General features: G+C 34.7%; 1 protein-coding gene across 10 annotated transcripts in view; it reads right to left on the bottom strand.

Annotated features, from left to right (window-relative positions):
- LOC118190859 (rho guanine nucleotide exchange factor 28-like) overlaps window positions 1–20141 on the bottom strand; it is a 565987-nt gene that overhangs the window by 221261 nt on the left and 324585 nt on the right. For all 10 annotated transcript variants that reach the window (XM_085819410.1, XM_085819412.1, XM_085819415.1 and 7 more), the window contains one exon: window positions 19404–19532. In XM_085819410.1, the coding sequence (XP_085675536.1) occupies window positions 19404–19532 (129 nt within the window). The remainder of the gene's footprint in view (window positions 1–19403; window positions 19533–20141) is intronic.

Below are 20141 nucleotides of genomic sequence, written 5' to 3'. Positions count from 1 at the left end.
TAATAGAAAGGGACTTTGAAAACGCATAGAACAAGCATACTGAAACCCGCTTTAACACATGTATCATGTTAAATAAGCTACGAAAGTAAGCGTATGTTTAAAACATAAATAACGGGGGAGGAAGAAAGCACACTGAGAGAAACGAAACCAGATTTTTGAACCAGGCATTGAATGTATAGTATCAAGGTATCGGGGATTCTAAGAGAAACTAGCTCGTATCCACTTTATAAATGAGGAAAACCGCGAAAACACTCCAGCCCGTCCGCCTGGAATAGATCGATCGCAGGCAGGAACTACCAGTGTTCAGCAATTTCAGCGCTAGGCCGCTGATGGGATCGGCAAGTGGATGACATGATTATGGTAGCGTAACGCATGCAATGTAACGATCCAAAACATTTGGAGAGACTTGGCGAGAGTCGTTTCTAACATTTCGATACGAGAACTGTGTCAGAAATTCTGTATATTAAAGAGGCATTTTGTGATAAGTTAATAAAGGATTATCGCATGCATTTTAGAAATATAATTATCATTAACTCATTATTGCAAATGATTCCGCTCAAAATTAGTAAATGTTAATCGAAAACAAAAATTATAGTTTGTAGTTTTAGTACTCACTCTTAAATGATGTTAAAATTAAAATTTCAATTAAATGCAACTAAATATTACGGGAACTTTACATTCGGGAAACTTATACCGATTTCCGTGATTCCATACACGCAAAAATGCCAAATTCGGTCCTAGATCACAGAATCTTTTACATTTATGTAAACAGGAGCTTAAAGTCATTCGATCATTCGTTTTCATCATTCGAAGACTATGATAACTAGTACTTTTGTTCAAAACCTTGGCAACAAATCTTTCATGATTAATCGGTTTTCTTCTGCAGTAGGCAAAACAGCTATATAAGTAGCGGAAAACATATAAAAACAACACGTTTATGAAAGATCTCTTATCAGCATTCATTTAGATGATTACTACCATTACAATACGTACGTGAATAAGAGAATCATCAGGTTATGCGTATAATGTTCGTTCAAGAGGAACTCGCAGTTTTCAATCATAAAAACACAGCATTTTTTTCTAACGTTACTCATAACTTACGGCAGTATTTCCCAAACAAAGTCACGTCGTGAAGATCTCATGAGACCTGTAGCAAACACTGAATATGAATTTTAAAATACAGCTTTCATTTCCAAATCATAGCTGAGCGAATGAATATTTTACGCATGAAAACGACCAATCAAAAGAAAGAAAACAGACTGTAGCAATGTCTTCGAAAAAATTCTGTTAACTCACCGAACATAAACTTAAGTTAATAGGCGGGCGGTAAGCACTATGAAAATAAAATAATAATTATTAAAAATTTAAATCACTTTTTCTCAGGATGACAGATCTTTAGTTAAGATCAAGCCATTAGACAACTGTTAAGATCAAGAATCATTGATTTGACGCATTTGAAGGTCGAATCATCTTAACATAAAACGAGCATCCCTAATAGCCAGACTTTTATTATCTAAAATAAAGTCTGAGAACGAAAAATGCACATTTTAGATGGTATTCGTTCAAATCAGCTGAAGACACATCATGCATTTCGCACATACAATTATAATTGATCATAACATTAGTTTTGAATATATGTAGTCATCTGAATATATGTAGTATCTGAAATCGCAATGACACTTTGAAATATTGTCAGCTATTTTGATTCTATGCTAAATGAACCAACTGGTAAACCATCGTCCTTCTGATGAATTAAGTTTCATTTCAACATTGTAACTAGAGGAAATTGCAGAGGCTGTTCGCACTTTTTAGACGATTTCGATTGTATTTAGGGAAATATTTTACCTAAAATTTTGTGTTTTAAATGTTCTGTCTGACAATCCGTATTTTTTACGACCTTTCTACATCGTAATTTACACGATAATAAAGCCTTTTGTAGTATCGGAAAAGGTATTTTACCTCATTCCTCTTGAACAGCTCTCCAAAGTCCAAGGAGGGTTGTACGTCGACGTCGGAACAATCTGCTTTTTAATAGTCCAAAAGCGCAAAAATCCACGGTGGAACATCATGAGATTTAGTTGGGATATGAGTGAAGTGAAGGGTTATGGCCTTGATACTTGCGTTGCCACCTCTTAGCTGTCAAAATCCGAGGGGAAAAAGTTTTCGGGAGAAGGATTTTTTTTTTTTTTTTTTTTTTTCCCCAGTCACAACTGAAAAACAACTCCGCCTCCTTAATCTCTTTTATAAGTATTTTTTGAGCTGCAGGAGCAAGCACACTCACGCAAATACTTGTACATTTTGTTCTAGCACAAGAAATCATTTTTGCCAAAGAAGAGTCTGGAAAAAAAGAGTGCTATACAATTTGTGCAATCCTGGCTATTAAAAGTGTGATGGTGCTTAATCCTATGATAGACTGAAGTAATTTCAATTGCTGATATATTGTCCTGTTCTTTTGAAGATGTCTTCACGAAAAAGTTCGAAACCGATTGCTATGAATCCCAATTCAATATTAACGACTGGTGTTTCTTGCTTTGGGAATGTACAGTTAAAGTACCAAGGAATGTACAGTATCCTCGTACTTAATATTAACCGTTTTCTGACATACTTTACATTCCTCGTTAAAGTTGTCTCTCTTCATAAGCTAATAAAATTGAGTTAACCACTTGGCTTGAAACGACGTCGAATATTTTGTCTTTTTTTTTTTTTTTTTTTTTTTTTTTTTTTTTTTTTTTTTTTAGCCCTCGTTTATTTGCAGAGTCAGAATCTTCCCCCCCCCACTAGACATTATTATGAAAGCATTTAAATAATTTTAAAATACGCACTTGTTTGCGGATAACTAGCTAATTGCAGACTAAATGAAAGAATGGATTGAAAATGAGAGGGTGATGAGAGATGAGGGCGCGTGCGCGCGATACGCCGGCTTAAAACCACTAAGAATATGTATTGACATAGACGTTCTTTGGCTGCTGTGCGCGGTCGTGTGATTTTCGATGCTCTGAACCATTTTCGTCCGTGCGCATTGTGTCGTTATTTAATATTTATTTTAAATTCCTTCCGGGAGCTGGGAGATTTTAATTTCCACGACTCAATTCCGGGAGAGGTGGGAACCCTACTTGATATCCGTTTCTTGTTCCATTTTTTTCCAGGAATTTAACAGTGGATTTTGGCATGTTATTGCTTGCTTTGTCTTGATGCAATTCTACTGATGGATGGCACTGCGGGTAAAGAGAAACATTTCATATTTGAAAATTGGGTATCAGATACGTTCCTGATAACATGGAGTTGGTCTTATCATCTTTCTCCACTCTCTTTATTTTAAATTTTGCCGTTACATGAAAAACCAGCAACGATCATAAATTCCTCTGAAAAGCTTTCATTAGATTCTTTGAACCACCTATCAGATTCCCCCCCCCTCTTTGATGATAATAAATGCATCTCTTTTTATAGCAATCATTCAAATATACGCAAAATTCATCAACTGTAACAATATTTTCCCACTTTTATCCGGATAAATGTTTCTGAAAAAGGATTCTGCCGCATATTCTGCGTTCGGCGACATGTCGTAGAGAAAGACAACGCACATGTTTTTTCGCCTTTTTAACATTCAAATCTTTTCTACACTTAATACTGAGCATTTAAATGATTTTGCAGCTGTTTTTAATTTGGCCGAGTTTCTTTTAACATTTAAGGATCTTGCTTTTGCAACATTCGAAACATCCTGTTTTTTTCTTGCATATGTATTTTTATACTTCAAACCACACCCACACTTTGACTATTTTTTTTTCGCTTTCTTGTTGATAATAATACCTATCGTAGCTTTACATATCGAAAGAGCACGCCTTTCACGGCGTTTTCAATAACTAGATATGATTAAGCTTCTTCGGCGAGAGCACAGACATAGCCTTCCATCCACTGCTTCTTTTAAACCGCATAAAAACAAAACTGTCAAGTAGTAGACGATAATTTATACTTTCAAAAAAATAGTTGTTGCTAAAAAAATTTCCAAGCAAGCGAATGTTTTTTCATAGCAAAGCAAAATTGTCTCTGTATTTAAACCTACGCTTTAAAAAAAAAAAAAAAAAAAAAAAAAAAAAAGCATCATAATTCTTACCGTTGGGAATAACTCACAAGTATTCTAAAACGAAAAACGATGGCACTTCAGTTGTGACAGAACTATTTTTGAAGGACTTTCCACTATCAGTTGCGGTTAGCAAAGCAAAACATCAAGGTCTTCAACAAAATAAACAGGCAGTGTATGAATCAACAGGTTAATAACCTGTTTAGGCTCCCAAGCATTTTTTATGAATACGATTACAGAGTATTTTGAAGACGCAAATTAATGCATAAAAGAGGGCTGAAAATATGGAATAATAATAATAATAATAGTAGTAGTAGTTCACCAGTATAAAGAAATACTGAAAACAATCTGAACTAAAAATCTGAACTAAAGACTACCTTTACTTTCGCGCTGCATTACTTACGAAGTTTTACACATTTAAATAGATAAAAGAAATCGATAACTATTATTTAAGTACATGTTTTTCAGAACTCAACATTTCCTTCTTTCTTCAATTTCCAACATGACGTTTTCTGCAAAGGCATGTAATAAAAAGTTATTAAAAAAATGGTTTTCAAATTAGGTACTTGTAAAAAATGGGTCTGACACACTGCGAAACCTCTGTAACGTTTTCTTTATACGTATATCGGCAAATAAATTTGTTAGAATTTCAAATTCCCAGATTAACTAGAAATAATATATTAACTAGAAATAAATATATAAACCGATTGAGATATCTGAAAAGTACGCAAAGTTGTACTATGTTTTTTTAATGCCAAAACACATATAAAGTTAATGCAATAAAAGAAAACAAATTCTGTTAATTCGCTTATCATATTTATTGACAAATATATACAACGCAAAAAGTAAAATAATGCTAGCTTAAAGGTTTGGAATTGTGCGGTTTTCCTACAGCCGTCTTCCTTCTTTTTCACTTTTTGGTGAGTTTCTATCTTTGTAAACAAATCTTCAGTGTACCTTAACAAAATGCTATTAAGCACCAAGCAACATTTTTCAATTAATTTCATTACACAATGAGAAAATATTTAAGATTTTTAATTTGCTTTAATCTGGGAGATAGCATTCTCATTAATATGCCCGCCTAACCATTAGGACGAATTTCACACAAAAGAAAAGAAGGTAAAACCAACCCAGACTGACAAAATCAGATTTTTTACCCGAAAACATTTCTTATAAACTTTAAATAAGTTAGAATTTGCGAACGGCTGACATGTAAAATGCATACGTATTGAAGCGAATATCGCAAGACATCCGCAGAGAATTAAACCGTAAACAAAAATTGCTAGCGTATGTCTGCACGTGGCCAAACATTGCACCCATACTATATTTTTGAGAAAATTCATAAACACCGGTACTAAACACTATAATTATAATAAAAATATAATATATAATTAATAATGACTATACTGTATAATTATAGCAACAGTATAAAATGGGTATTTCTGCAGAAAACTATTGCCTGTGAACGCAAGTGGCCGTTTTATGAAGGTTTCATTGTATACCATTAATTTATAGCTAACAATTAAAACACAATGACGTTCCATTCTTTACTCATGAAAACTATTTTAATTTCGCATTCTCAAACCGAAAACTAGCCACTATGAAGAATTAACAAAATTAAAGACTACTATCTTGATAAATGGAGAAGTCGCCACTACGCCTGAAAGATATACTCGATATTTTACTAACGAACTTGAAGAACGCCTTAAAATGATAACATGATAAAAAATTCTGATTGTTTAAATTAAGAAAGGTGAAACTGTACGGGGGCACCATAGACTTCATTACATAATCGAACAAAATATTGCCCCAGCATATTTAACGAGCTAGAGTTTGAGAAACTGGAATTGACTGCATGCTTTTTTCCTAAAGAAGACGAATTATACATCGGAGTTGTTATACATGTAAACATAAAAAGGATAATAACATAAACTAGGCAAAGTTACATAACACAAGCTGTTGAGTATACTCATTACAATATCGGATTATGTAAATAAAATAAGAACTGCTACCTTGGAGATCGCTACACTGGAATTCTTACATTTCTAACTAAATCGATAAACATATGGGATTTGATTCTGTTAATAGAATATCGCAGGGGTGGCCAAGCTCCTTGAAAGTCTGAGCCATTTTTCAAAATTTGATATTTTTCGCGAGCCGCAATTAAATACGTATTTAAAAGGTATGCAAAAAAGGTATTAAAATTTTTTTTACAGAAATTATACTTATTGAAAACACAAATAAAAGTACAAAATATGTGCATTGAATTTAAATATTAAAAATGAAACACATTTATTTTACTTCTCCTGGTAATTCTTTAAAATTTGGTGAATAATTGGTGACAGCACTTCTTAACAATTCTTTGAGATGCTGGTTAGTTAATACTAATCGGTGTTTGGATTTCACGAATTTTAAAGTGGCATAAAATGATTCGCATAAGCATGTTGTTCCGAAATATTGATAGTTTTTTTTTTTTTTTTTTTGGCAGTCTTTTTTTAATTCAAGATACTTCGATTCTGGTGCAAATTTCCAAAATTCAGTAATCGACGTCGATTTATATTTAATTGTAGAGATTGATCTTCTTCCATCTCTATTAGTTCTGATTCGCCAGATGCTTTTTAGGTGATAATTATATTGGAACTCACCTTGAATTATGTTAATTTCAAATGGATTCAGAAAAAAGTCAAGAGACGATGGACGGAAATGAAATTTGTTACAACGTTACACTTAGTCTTTCATATTTGTTGTCTGTAATTTAAAAGACATTTTGAAACACGTACGGAACGATAATAATTTTTTAAACTATAACACAAAAATGAAAAGGGAACTGGGGTACATTTATCGAGAGCCACAAATAATCCTTCAAAGAGCCGCAGGTTGGCCACCTCTGGTATATCGGAATGCCTGGTTCTTGTTTATGTAAGGATATTTGTTATAGGTAAGGCTATATTAAGCGCAGATCTTTGAGTCCAAAGTTCATAGATAAAGTTCATGGACTCAGTACGTTTGGTGTTTTGAAGCGTTATGGAAATTACTGATGTTGCTCTGAATCAGTTATTGGGGTACAATCTCCTTTTGCTTTTCGTTTCGGTTCTAGGTCCAATCATAGAGCTTTGAGCTTTTGGTGTATATTCCTGATTTTTGGATATAGGTGACATAAAGATATCACCAGTCTTTAGAAGTTAAGGTCTAGATTGGAGGGTTTTCGGATAAGCAGGTTATTTAAGACAGTAGAAGGATAGGTAATGGTCTGCATCTCCTTTGACTCCACAAACGCAATTGTCGCTATTAGAAAGGTTCCTTTTAAGAAAATAATCTGGATATGGGCCATGACCAGTGAGGTAATATGATAGGAAGGACTTGCCGATTTCTGTGTTGATTTTCGGGAAGACCTAGTGGGTGCACCGGCCTGTTGTGGCGTTATTCCACTCTTCTTGCCGCTCGTGGCTTAGACGTTAGTTTACGATTTGTGGTAGTTGCGATTTGAACGTCAAGATTGATGTTGAGGAACTCTCTTTCCTAGGAAAGAGCTGTTTCTTTTGCAAGATTGTCGGCAGTGTCGTTGCCAAAGTTGCCGCTGGGCCTTTTGATTCAGTTATTAGTTATTTCAGCATTCAGATCTTAAGAGATTTGATTAATTTCATTGGACCGGTGAGGTAATATGATAGGAAGGACTTACCGATTTCTGTGTTGATTTTCAAGAAGACCTAATGGGTGCACCGGCCTGTTGTAGAGTTATTCCACTCTTCTTGCCGCTCGTGGCTTAGACATTAGTTTACGATTTGTGGTAATTGCGATTTCGGAAGATTGGTGTTAAGGAACTGTCTTTCCTAGAAAAGAGCTATTTCTTTTGCAAGATTGTCGGCAGTGTCGTAGTTACCATTGGGCTTTTTGATCCAGTTATAGTTATTTCAGCATTCCGATCTTAAGAGATTTGATTAATTTCATTGGCCAGGTGAGAACGGTTATCTGGATTTCGGATGGAGAGTACGGCTGCTTGGCTGTCTGAGTTAATAGATATTTTTGACAAGTTGTTAATTGACGCAATGTTGATGGCAGCTTTTACGGTTGAGAGTTCCGCTTGATGTATGCTACTGGAATTGTTTAAGTACCCTTTCCATTTTATTTCAGAAAGTATATATATAATATATCATAAAAAATGACTGTGTTGCATTATTTTCTTTGACTAATTCAACAGAATACGCGCGAATGGGTAATAAAACTAAGGTTTAGAAATCCAGGATATCTCGAGTTACATAGCTCCACATAGGAAAATTTTTCATACCATAAGAACGACAGTCAGAAAAATCAAAAATGTATTTTTAGTTTTCGATTGAAATAGAAGTTCATAAGCTTATGATTAGGTAAACACTTTTATTCTTTGTGTAAGACGTATTCAAAGAAGACTTTCTTAGGAAAACTCGCTTCGATTTACGCTGCATTTATGGAAAAGCTTGTAGCCGCCTGCTCCACACACTTGGATTATTCATTGATAAAAAAGCAACTGTATAAATGAATTTTTATATTGTAGAGTTATTAGGGTTTTTGATGCTGGAGACCTGAAAATGTGCAATACCAGGCATGTGGAAAGGAGAGAGAAATACCTTATGAACTAGAACAGACCTTATACACTGCCCCCTTTAACTCTTTGACTACGAATTAAAAAAAAATATCTAGTTTTCTAACCAAGTGAACAAAATATATCATAAATAAGGCAAATTTAGCATTTGGATTTTTTTGACAAACGGTTTTCAAGCCAAGTCTGGGACACATATATCCCAGCCGTAGTTAATGGTGGGATACATATGTCCGACACGTAGCGATCGACTTACTACAAGCACACCTATTATTCTGGAAAACTTTATTATATGAAATAGATTTGCATCGTATGGTACAGGTAAAAAGTGTTCTTTGCATAACCCAACATTATACATTGGAGAATTCATACTTGTTCTTTTCTCTATGTTCATTTGTGAACAATGAGCACAACGGCGTTTTGATTTTCCAACTACTGGAAAATGATCCCCAACATTCAGGAGATTCTAAGCACTTTTTAACACAGCAGTACTTTCTAAACTTTTAGTGGGACATGTATGTCCCGTTAGTGCTCAAAGAGTTTAAGAGCTACTGAGGATTAAGGAGTAGTTTAGGCACCACTTCTATAATCAGTAGATTATTTTGAAGCAGGAGACGTGAAAAATGTGCAATGCCTCGCCGTGACTCAAACTCTGGAATTCTCGAGTAAGTGTCGAATATGCTTCCAATTACACACTGAAGGCACGCGAGCAGGAGGGAGAAAATGCCTTATAATATATCATTTTTCTTTCAACGTACTTATAGCTATCTTGGGAGGGGTACGGAAAACTTTCTCTAAAAAACAAAAAATCTGTAATAATGTTGTGGTCGACTGCTTCTTATGTGGTACAGGGTGACTATATACGCAAGCCGTGAGCCGAATTACAAAGATTTCTGCTGCTCTTGGAATTATGAATGTGATGTCTGTTATTCAAAACTAATTATTACTTTTGCTGCTTTGGCAGCATATTGAGCAGATCAAACGCGGGTACCATTTCTTATTCTGAGAAGTACAATACGGTAGGACTTAAATAAGTACTAGTAGCCGCCGCAATTGCGGTGGTCTAGCTTGGCAACATTTATAAAGGTATCATTCTACATGAAACGCGCTATCTTAAATTGCAAAGCTCTAAAACAAAAAATGAGTTCTTTTAAAGAGAAGCTAATTTGGGTGGCTGAGCGATAAACTCGCTAAACACTGGTAGTTCCAACGTGAGTTCGAATCCAGGGGAATAAGCTGGCTGTATGGACTTCTTTGTAGTATTCCCCCCGTGTAACGTGTATAGGAGCCAGTTTCTCTTAGAAAATCCTCCACGATGACATCCCCTCTCTTAGGTAGATAGCCCTAGTGCGCTTTGTCATAATAAACTAATCAAAACCAAACCAAATCATATTTCATCTATTCCGAACAGTATTTAATTCCGATACAGATTTCCTCACTTCTTAGAAAGAGCACAAAATCTTTTGTGAGCAGATAACTCGTCGCAATTTCGTAAGTAACTCGATGAGGCCCTTCCTTGGCTTTAGTTCGTATTTTGCCATATACAAAATTCGTATAAATAAATCATTACACGTTCTTCGAGGTGATAAAATGTCTTTTGAACGCTCTTTTATTAAAGAATATATTTTTCGTTAAGTTGTGTAGAGTAAAAGTGATTCACTGATTTTACGCGATTATTCACGTGTTCGGAAACGTGCGAAGTGTATTTTATTAACGATAAACACTTCAATAGCTGTTTTAACTAATACAGTTAATAGTTACAGATGCACCTCAGAAACTGCCAGAAATTCTACGAGCTATTTCAGAATCATTTCGAAAACTACTTCAGATTAAGAAAGGAGTGTATCTCGCAATGGTTACTAAATCTGAACGAAGCACTTCAGTTTGAAAAATTTTAACGTTGGTGTCGAAATTTCTCGTTACATCTCTGAAAAAATTTTCGTGAAATAACAGCTGACAGATATTGCTTCATATACACAGAAGTTACACCAATGGTGCAAAAATGCACGTATTCCTCTTCTCACTGAAGAAATTACATGCACATATGAAATGAAATTGGAGTTTACCTTTTTAAGAAAAAACTAACCTTCAACACAGAAAGCAATCAAAACAACCATATTGCTCTTTCTTCACTTCTTCTGACAGAAACTTTCTAAAAGCTGAAGGTTTACAACAATCCATTCCGACATCCATACGGAAATTTTTATGTCGCATGACTTAAGAGCTAATTAATCCAGTTAAACGATGCGACAGAAAAAAGAACGAAAAGCGTAACTTCGATAAGTAACACGTTAATCAAAATTAACGGTCGAAGACATGGCAATACGATAAGCGTGACAGTTGTCGCGAAGAGGGTGTGGCGTATCAAACAAGACACGTTTTTCTTGCTGACGAGTTTAAGAGAAATTAATTACAAGCGGGTACCACGAGGTGTAGAAGGTCGGAGAACTCGACAAATAAGTTGCCTTTTTATTGAATGCCTCTTCCCCCATACATATACACACCAAAAATAATGAAGGTTGCCGTATATGCTAAAGGTACCATTTTATATAACTAATTCATCTTAGTTTTCCTTTCCAATTAATGATCTGCAGATTTTAGCAGGCGTCCTTGAATTCACGTCAGACTTCACGGGGGATAGGGGTAAATGTTTTATGCCGCATCAAATACAATCGCCAGGTGGGTGTTTCCGGTGCAATTTCGCAGCACCAAGGACAGATTGCTGATAACCCTAATGCATGCATACGTGCGGTCAGTCTAATTTTTTTTTTTAAGAATACATTGTTTAAAATTAATGCTGAAATGTCGCGTAAATGTATGTCCAAAGTGATTACAGAGTTCATCTCAATAAAATAATAAAAACTTACAGAATATGCCTTCAATAAAACTCAGATTCGATGCATTAAAGAGTGCGGAAGCAAGATACCCCATACACTATGGCTTTCATGCCTCTGGCTACAGAAAGGTCACTGACAAAACGCCCAGTTCTTGATACAAGTTTTCCTCTTAGCCTACACTTTCTTTCTTACATACAGAAACTGGATGGCGAAGAGTTTCGCCATTTAGTTGCTGTATGTAAGGTGCTGCTTCCCCCCTTTCCCTCAAGAAATTAAACGCAGGAAGGAGTTATATTTCCTTTTATTTATATATTTCTAAGATCTAAAAATAAAACAGGTAAAAGGATTAGCTTTTAAGGCAAACTAGTATTTAATATTTTGAAAACAGGTGACTGTTTATAAGTTTATGTATATCCTTTATTGACATTATTCAACACTCACAGAACACTTTTTTTCTGCAGCTGACAGCCTTTCACTGTGTATACTCAAAGTAATTTACATCTTTCAGTTTATTAGCGAGATGATGAAAAAATTTAATGTCATTCTTCAGACATATTGATTAATGCTAACTGACCTGTAAAGTTAGTCTAAGGAGATTTTAACCCCCCTTTCCCATCATAATTTACGCATATGCGTAGAATGCTGTCATTAATATCAAGGAATAACTATAAGGAAGACCTTAAAATACTATCCATAGGAAACAAGCAAGCATGAAATTTAAAAATTCACTTATCAACATTAAATTATCGAGACAGTCTGTGCAAACGCCATTACTAATTCGAAATACTTTTTTTTCGTATATACGTAACAAATTCCAATTAAAAAAATTTAATATTTTTCAAAATTGAAAAAAAAATGTTTTCAGTTAAATTTTTTAAGCTACTTATTTAAATAATCATAAATTAAAAGCAGGTACTTTAACTTAGTTCAATAAATTATTTAAAAAAAACTGAAAATATTTTCTGGTTTTTTGAGACGGTGTTACTCCTTAAAAAGCTGATGAGTACATCAACGTAGAACATCTATTTTTGTTGTCAGCTAAAAAATATCTGCATAGTCCCCCCCCTCCCAAGTGCTAGCTTTTAATACTGATTCTTAAGAAATTTGGATAATCAGATTTACGTCTATTAGAGATATGTATTATGTTTCCTATTATCATCATCTTATTTTAGTTTATGGTATACTGAAGCTTTTACTTCTTACGCAGGGCAAGTTATCACACTCCACAACATATTTTCATCATTCATGCCTGTAAATTTTGCCATTACCTTAAATAAATACATTAGAATTTCCTATATGGTCTAAATACCATGTATATAATAAAACTATGCTTAAATCTGGTTTTTATGCGTTAGGTCTCATATATGAAGCAAATAACTTTTTGGAGGAAGACATTTAGGAATAAACAATCAAATACTTAAATCAAATCAATACTTATCAAAAATTAAAACTACTCTTATTTAACTTAAATGCCTGTCATTTAAGTTAAATAAAATGCCCAAAAGCAATGGGCATCATACATGTGACAATGTGATTTGCCCAGTTAACACCAATTTTGACAGAGGGGACTCCGGGGGATGGATTGGAGGGTCTTCCACCACTCTACCACCAAACCACACGAGATGGTTTTCAGCTAGCCATTTATTTAGAGTGCCGTCATGCCGCAAAGACACTATGACCTTCTTCGGGATTCGAACACGGGCCCTTCAATACAGTACTCAGAGTTATTAACCACTATCCCGTTTGGGCAGCAACTCAAATATAATTTCCTGAGGGATAAACACTATGTGATTAAAAAAAAATTACATCATATGAAACTTGTTCTCCCTGCAAGTTGTTTAACTGAATGCAAATAATAAAGCATAAATAAACAGTCCTTGAGCTAGTCACATTCTCGCAAGTTCTATCATTGCATGGATTAAGAGCTTAAAGAAATGCAATTAACGATTTCTTCTTTGTACCTCCACACTATTAACACCATTGCAAAAACACAGCATAAAAATCGATACCCTTTACGTTGATACTATCGATATAACTCCAACCGATTACGCTTTCGATTAATGACCAACCAGGCGCAACCAATTAATGTAATTATCTTTTATTCAATGTTGTTAACCAAAAATCAAACCCAAGGTGGTGAGAGAACCAGAAAGAACAAAAGACGCGCCGCACAATAGCCGCAAAAGCAAGGACGACCATAAACAAACGTTAAAATGACTCTCGCAACCAGAGCATCACGGTCGGTCTCCTTTCATCTCGTACAGTGATGACCTAACCTAAATCATCACGCACGCATATATATAGATTCAGAATGTTTTTTTTTTTTTTTTTTTTTTTTGTAACGAAGTACCGCAAGCTGTGTCGCAGCACAACGGGATCCACAAAAACTAAGTACTTCAACGTTTAACACTCCTCGTTAGCACGCCATGCGTTGGTGTCGTTGAACGGGTAACATGCACTTTCCTACATTAACGTGCAGGAAACTGAGGAAAAGAACGATGATTAATTCAAAGGAATGGTTGGGAGAGAATTAAACAATAATAAAAGAAGTAGCCAAGCCATTGGAAATAAGTACTAGAAACAAAAGGTTTTAACTCTTCGGGAAAAGAACATAAGGAGTTCAAAAATAGGAAGTGGACATCATGGTGGTGTTCAGATGAATTAGGAATTCCCTTCCCCACTTTTTCAGTTTCTTTAATCCTTTACAAAAGAATGCAATAGTTTTTAAGATTGGAGAAGCTGAAGGGAAAGGTGAAGGACCTTCTGACAAACATATTTAAGCTGAAAATCGCAAATTAGATTTTAAAAACAAGGAAGCATCATTTAAAAAATAAATAAAAAATCTCATTCTCCTATGTATTAGAGTTATAAATGCTAAGTCTAATATACTTTCAAGGAATGTATTCAGAGAGTTTTAATTTTCAAAAAAGTTTTAATAGTCTTTTTTTCAGCAGGCCGTAATAATATATAACTGACTGCAATTCAAAATCTGAAACTTTTTCCTTATAATACACAAGAAAAGGGTTTAAGAAATGCTTTCTTTATGACAGTGCATGACGAAAGAAATGCGATTTTTTTCAGTATATGCAGGGTGTATCGGTACAGCGGTGACAAACTTTCAGGAGAGATAGAGTACACCTAGGCGACGGGAAATTACACAGAAATGCATCGTCGGAAACGCTTTGTGACGACACAAAAGTCAAGAAAGAAAGGGCACAAAAGGGGTGAGAAAACATGTTTATTATTCGGAGTAAAACAAAGAACAAACAACATAAAGTGACAACGATCATCATCAAAGAAGGTGTTCGAAATTACGACCCGGACTGTCATGCTTCTTCCATGCGCCAGAGAAGTAAGGCCTGCATCATGGTCCGGGGTCGTAATTTCGAACACCTTCTTTAATGACAACTGATGTTTGTTTTTGTTCTTATTTGTAGGTTTCTGCTGTACTAAACATAATATAACATGTTTTATCTCACTGTTTGTGTCCTTTCTTTTCTCTTTTTTTTTTTTTTTTTTTTTCCCCCGTTTATTGTCGTCACTACCACACCAGTAAAGCTTTTCCGACCATGCATTTCTACGTTCTTTCTCATCGTCTAGGTGTACTCTGTCTCTCCTGAAAGTTTGTCACCGCTGTACCGATACATTCTGTATAGGCTTTCGAAACAGGGTACATGAAAAATCAGTAACGCTCTCGCACATATTCCAATGAAATATATTAATTGCATAATGTTATGCAGCTTTAAGTGCTGAAGAAAAAAAGTTGCATTTAATAACCTGCAGAATCTCCAACCCGATTATTACCGTTTCTCTCCTACACGCAAAATTCGATAAAAGAAGAAGTTTTCTATCCTACGTCTTTCAATCAATAAATGAAAAATATATTGCCTTTAAAAAGTGAACAAAATATGTTTCCACTTTAACCTCCGCATTTCAATCTCTTTTGAAATACAGTTATCTACATAATTTTACAACTCTAAACACTGATGGCGCGACACATGTAAACAACTCAGCATTTTCAAGACAGGAATTTGAGGCACCCGATAACAATTCTTTTCTTTCTTAAAATATTTTGTAAAAACCGAAATATCATCAAAAACAGAGTTATTTGCCGTTTCTCTTATCTAAATAAAAGCCAGAATTTAAATTCTTTAAAAGAATTTGACTGTTCATCCTGATAACTCGAAAATATTGCATATAACATCCTTTCCAAAATCTTTTGTAGAAACCGGAATATCATTGAAAACAGATTTACTTGGAATTTCTGTAATCTAAATAAAAGTTAGAATTCTTTTTAAAAATATTTGTCAAATTTTACTTGATGATGCTGAGTAGTATGTCAGATGCTGAACATGAGGACAGGAGCATTTTATGACTTTTTTTTTTTTTTTTTTTTAGAAAGAATCATCCTGACAACTCGAAAATAAAGCAGATAACATTTATTCCAAATTACATATGTCGTCTTAACTTTATTTAGTTTTTCCAGTTAGGAAAAAAAAAAAAAAAAAAAGTCATAAAATGCTCCTGTCCTCATGTTCAGCATCTGACATACTACTCAGCATCATCAAGTAAAATTTGACAAATATTTTTAAAAAATGTATTAGTTTATAAGGCATTTCTCCCGCCTTCTTGGCATGCCTTCGTGGTGTAGGGATCAGAACGATCGACGCGTTTTCGAGAGGTACGTGGTTCGAATCCCGATGAGGACATTGCTCATTTTTCATCTCTTTTGCTTTAAAAAAAAAAAAAAAAAAAAATCTCTACAAATTCATCAGGGTTATTTCGTTTACTTTGTACTAGCTACAGCAAAAGCTGCCAAACCAGGATTCCCCCCCCCTAAAAAAGGGAAGAATTAATATTTTTGTTTCATTAAATGCAAATAAAAGTATAAAACTGATTAAAAATATCATCACTTTAATATTTTCAGTATATTTTACATGATGATGAGTAAATTTTAAATGTCCATATGGTACGGCACAACGCCAAAACCACATATCTGGAAAATGCTTGCATCGAGAAAATTGCGTTTACTGAGGAAACTTTGCAAAATTTTTTCGGAAAAAGCAAGTTATGGCATTTTAGATAATAAATCATTTATATATACACTTCAGAAAATAACCAACTTTCTCTTTCGCTTTAGTGTAAAATTGGGAAAAAAAAAAAAAAAAAAAAAAAAAAAAAAAAAAAAAACCGACAGAGAGAAAGCATGATATCGAAAGCAGCAAAAATTGCAGTTTAGCTATTTTAAGAAGACATTAAAATGCTACATAAAAATACAAGTAGAATACGTGAATAAAATTCTCATTGACGTAATTCACTTTCAATCGCTGTGGCCACGAACATAAATAAACTACGTATATTAGGCATGCAATTCGTTATATTTCTTTGCTAAAGAATTAAGTCCATGAATACTTTTCGTGTACCATACCTTTGATTTCCACCTGAAATCACTTAAAACTTTCGCCATACCAGAAACTATGCAGAAAATGTTTCAAAAACATTCCACTGCTAAATAAACTAAATACTATTTGAACGGTTAATTCTAGACTCAGCGTTATAGTTATTATGCGATTTACACAGTAAATAACGTGATTAAGCTGACAGGAGCCTTTTAAATTAAAATGGTAATAACCCATTTTAATTTAAAACTCGCTCCCGTTTCAGATTCCTGTAAATGCTATTTGTCAAGAGTACTCACATAGAAAGCTTCTCTCTTAATTACTTATGATCTTATGATGCGATTTACGGCTAAGTTTCTAAAATCTACAACAGCACCTACAGGCAACAGATCATGCTATGTAGCTTCTAGACTCTCACAGATTCATTTAATGTCAACAACTTCCTGCTGTGAAACGGCACAGATACCGAAAGGTTACCCTTCTTGGTTTGTTCCCGCATGGAGACCGGATATTATTTTGCGGTTTCCGAAAGCTACTGATTTATTCATCACTATACCTCTCTTGAATACGAAATGAAAATCGCGACTGCATCAGAATTGGAAAACGCAATCGATGACAAGCTTAGCTCAATCAAGCTCAGCTGAACACGCCACTCGGAACTTTCCCTTAATTATTGCTCTCTATGCATTTACAAATCTAATGTTCTCAAATTAAATACCGAAGGAACGTTCAAATTTTATCGTGCGATCGATAAATTTAAGCAGATGTACTCCGGAAATGGTAACCTAATTTTAGAAGAACATATGTCAAATTTTAGACCACTTAAGTAATGCCGACACGTTTTACAAAGTCGTGGTTAGTTAGTTTGATGTGGAACAGTAATTCAATCAATTAAGGCTATCTTCTAAATTCAATTCATTCGGTTTATTTCTTTATTTTAAAAATATCCCGTGAAAGGACAGGCAATTTCTCGTTTTCACACTCACGCAATAGTTCGATATAGGTTTTTAGTAGTGACTCCCATTTAACACTCGTGAAACTAAAAACATATATTCTTACCTTAAGCAGTGAATTTATAGAGTCATTCGGTTATGTCAGCACTCGGACGTGAAAAATATGCAATGCCCTCGCCGGATTCGAATTCCGGACCACCCGAATACGCATCGAGTGTGCTTCCAGTTACACCACGAAAGCATGCGAAAAGAAGGAGAAAAAATACCTTATAAATTTCAAACTGCGCTCTACCGAACGTTGGAGTTCCAGACAACTCCTTAAAGGGTTCCGAAAGTCAAATTAAAATTAAAAAAGAATTTTTATATACTTGGAGTAGTAACCGCAGGTACTCAGCCAACGGAAGTGAGGTTACAAGAAAGAGGCGTGACCACGCAATCTTCAAACTGCGTGACGTGATAACCGGAAGTGACGCAGACGTGTTTTGAATGTTGCCATGCATAACAGTTTACTTTTCTGACAATATTTTCTCAAAGTTTTTTTTTTTTTTTTTTTTTTTTGTAACGATTTCTTGAATCAGATGTTTGAGCATATTACGTCCTCCTGACGCTATTTTGTAAAAGCATGCCTAAACAAAAAAACTGATGATGTCATTCCAAACACACGGTTCAAAGAGGTCGTCGTAAAAAAAATTATCATCCATGCCATCATTCAAACACATCTACGACATTTCTCGTTGTCTCGTCCAAGATGGCGGCTAGCAGGCCCCTATTTTGAGACGTCACTTCCGCTGCACGAATCTCTCGGCTACTACTCACGGCGACGAAAAATTATCTGTCTAAAATAAAAAATTAAATAATATTTTTATTGCCATCATTCACTAGTTAAATAAAATAATATAAATCCCTTTTGTGAACAAAACTACAATGAAATCATAATTATCTTTTCCACATACAGTGCACGTAACACTTACATATTTTAAATTACTTAAAAAAAATTTTTTTTTTGGAAAACAGTAGGGGTTCCAAGCATCCATACCCATGTAAAACAGTATTACAAGAGTAGAAATACAGACGTTAATTAGCATTTTATACTGAATATTACATACTGTAGCAAACAATATTACTTAGTGGTAGGGTCCTCCATATGGAATAAATTTTCTCAAGCAATTGGAAGCCACATCCAGCAGGCAATCGGAAGGACCGGAGTTTGAATCCGGGCAAGGGCATTGCTGATTTCTCATATTTCCCGACTTCGAAAATGCATAATTAGATTCTACATATATTATCTTCCCAAGATAAGAATTTTATCAAATCAGACCCTCGGATTCCCCGCGGAGAGCCCTCCCTAAACATTGGAGTGGGAGAAGTCCACCCTCCTTGAGGTTCTGGCACCCTTTCTTCCGTAAAATACATGGATAAGGTAACAACAATAAGCCAGCTAACAGGTTCTTTTTCTCGCATGTTAATCTTTTCAAATTCAGACCATGACCGATCTCACACATACTTTGGGCCATTTTCAATGAACTACTTTAAAAAATGAAAAATACATTCATTACTTACCGAGGACTCTTGCTTGCAAACGAGGCGTTTGGTTTCTACCGGAATGCCTAGGCAAAGAAGCTGATCTATTAGAACAGTTGACAGCTTGAACGTCCTTAAGTTTTGTAGGAGTATCCGGACGAAGACCCCCTGTAAATAAAAAAATCAAAAGTCTAACCAAAATTTACAAAACTAAAAACAGTTACTATAAATCCGCGATCACCATGAATGCAAAGTACCAGGAAAACAACAAGTCCTTTAATTTTCCTAAAACAAATAACATGTGTGCACATCTAGGAGATTCTGCAGCTTATTCAACAAATTAACAATTTGAAATTACCTAAAAAGCTATTGAATATCGTGAGTGATGATGAGCTACTTACAAGCTATATTACAAGCTAACTTGGTAAAAATATGTCGATTCGGTGCTTAAATTGCACCGGAGTCCACCGGAGCTCTAAATAAGATGAGCTCCTTTTAAAAAACTGAACCACAATTTAAAGGAGAAAAAATAGAATTCCTAACGTTTTAGTTTAACAATAAGCAGACTTTGCTATAATCTATTTCCCTAGAAATACGAACTCATGAGAACATGAGACGTTCAAGTAAAGTCCCCTCACTCACATGCGGAAACCTTTCCCTTAAGGGCATTCAATTTGGGGCAGTTTGTTTAGAGACGCGTAAATTTCTCGTCAATGCCATCGTATGTAGTGTATTGTTATCGATACTTACAGTTAGTTATCCTCGCAGGAAGGAAAA

Source organism: Stegodyphus dumicola, chromosome 6 (genome assembly GCF_044657685.1).
Source record: "Stegodyphus dumicola isolate Sdum_Otavi_A_Nest chromosome 6, ASM4465768v1".
Taxonomy (NCBI): Eukaryota; Metazoa; Arthropoda; class Arachnida; order Araneae; family Eresidae; genus Stegodyphus; species Stegodyphus dumicola.
Note: the sequence above shows the minus strand (reverse complement) of the source record. Positions and strands in the feature narration are given on the sequence as shown.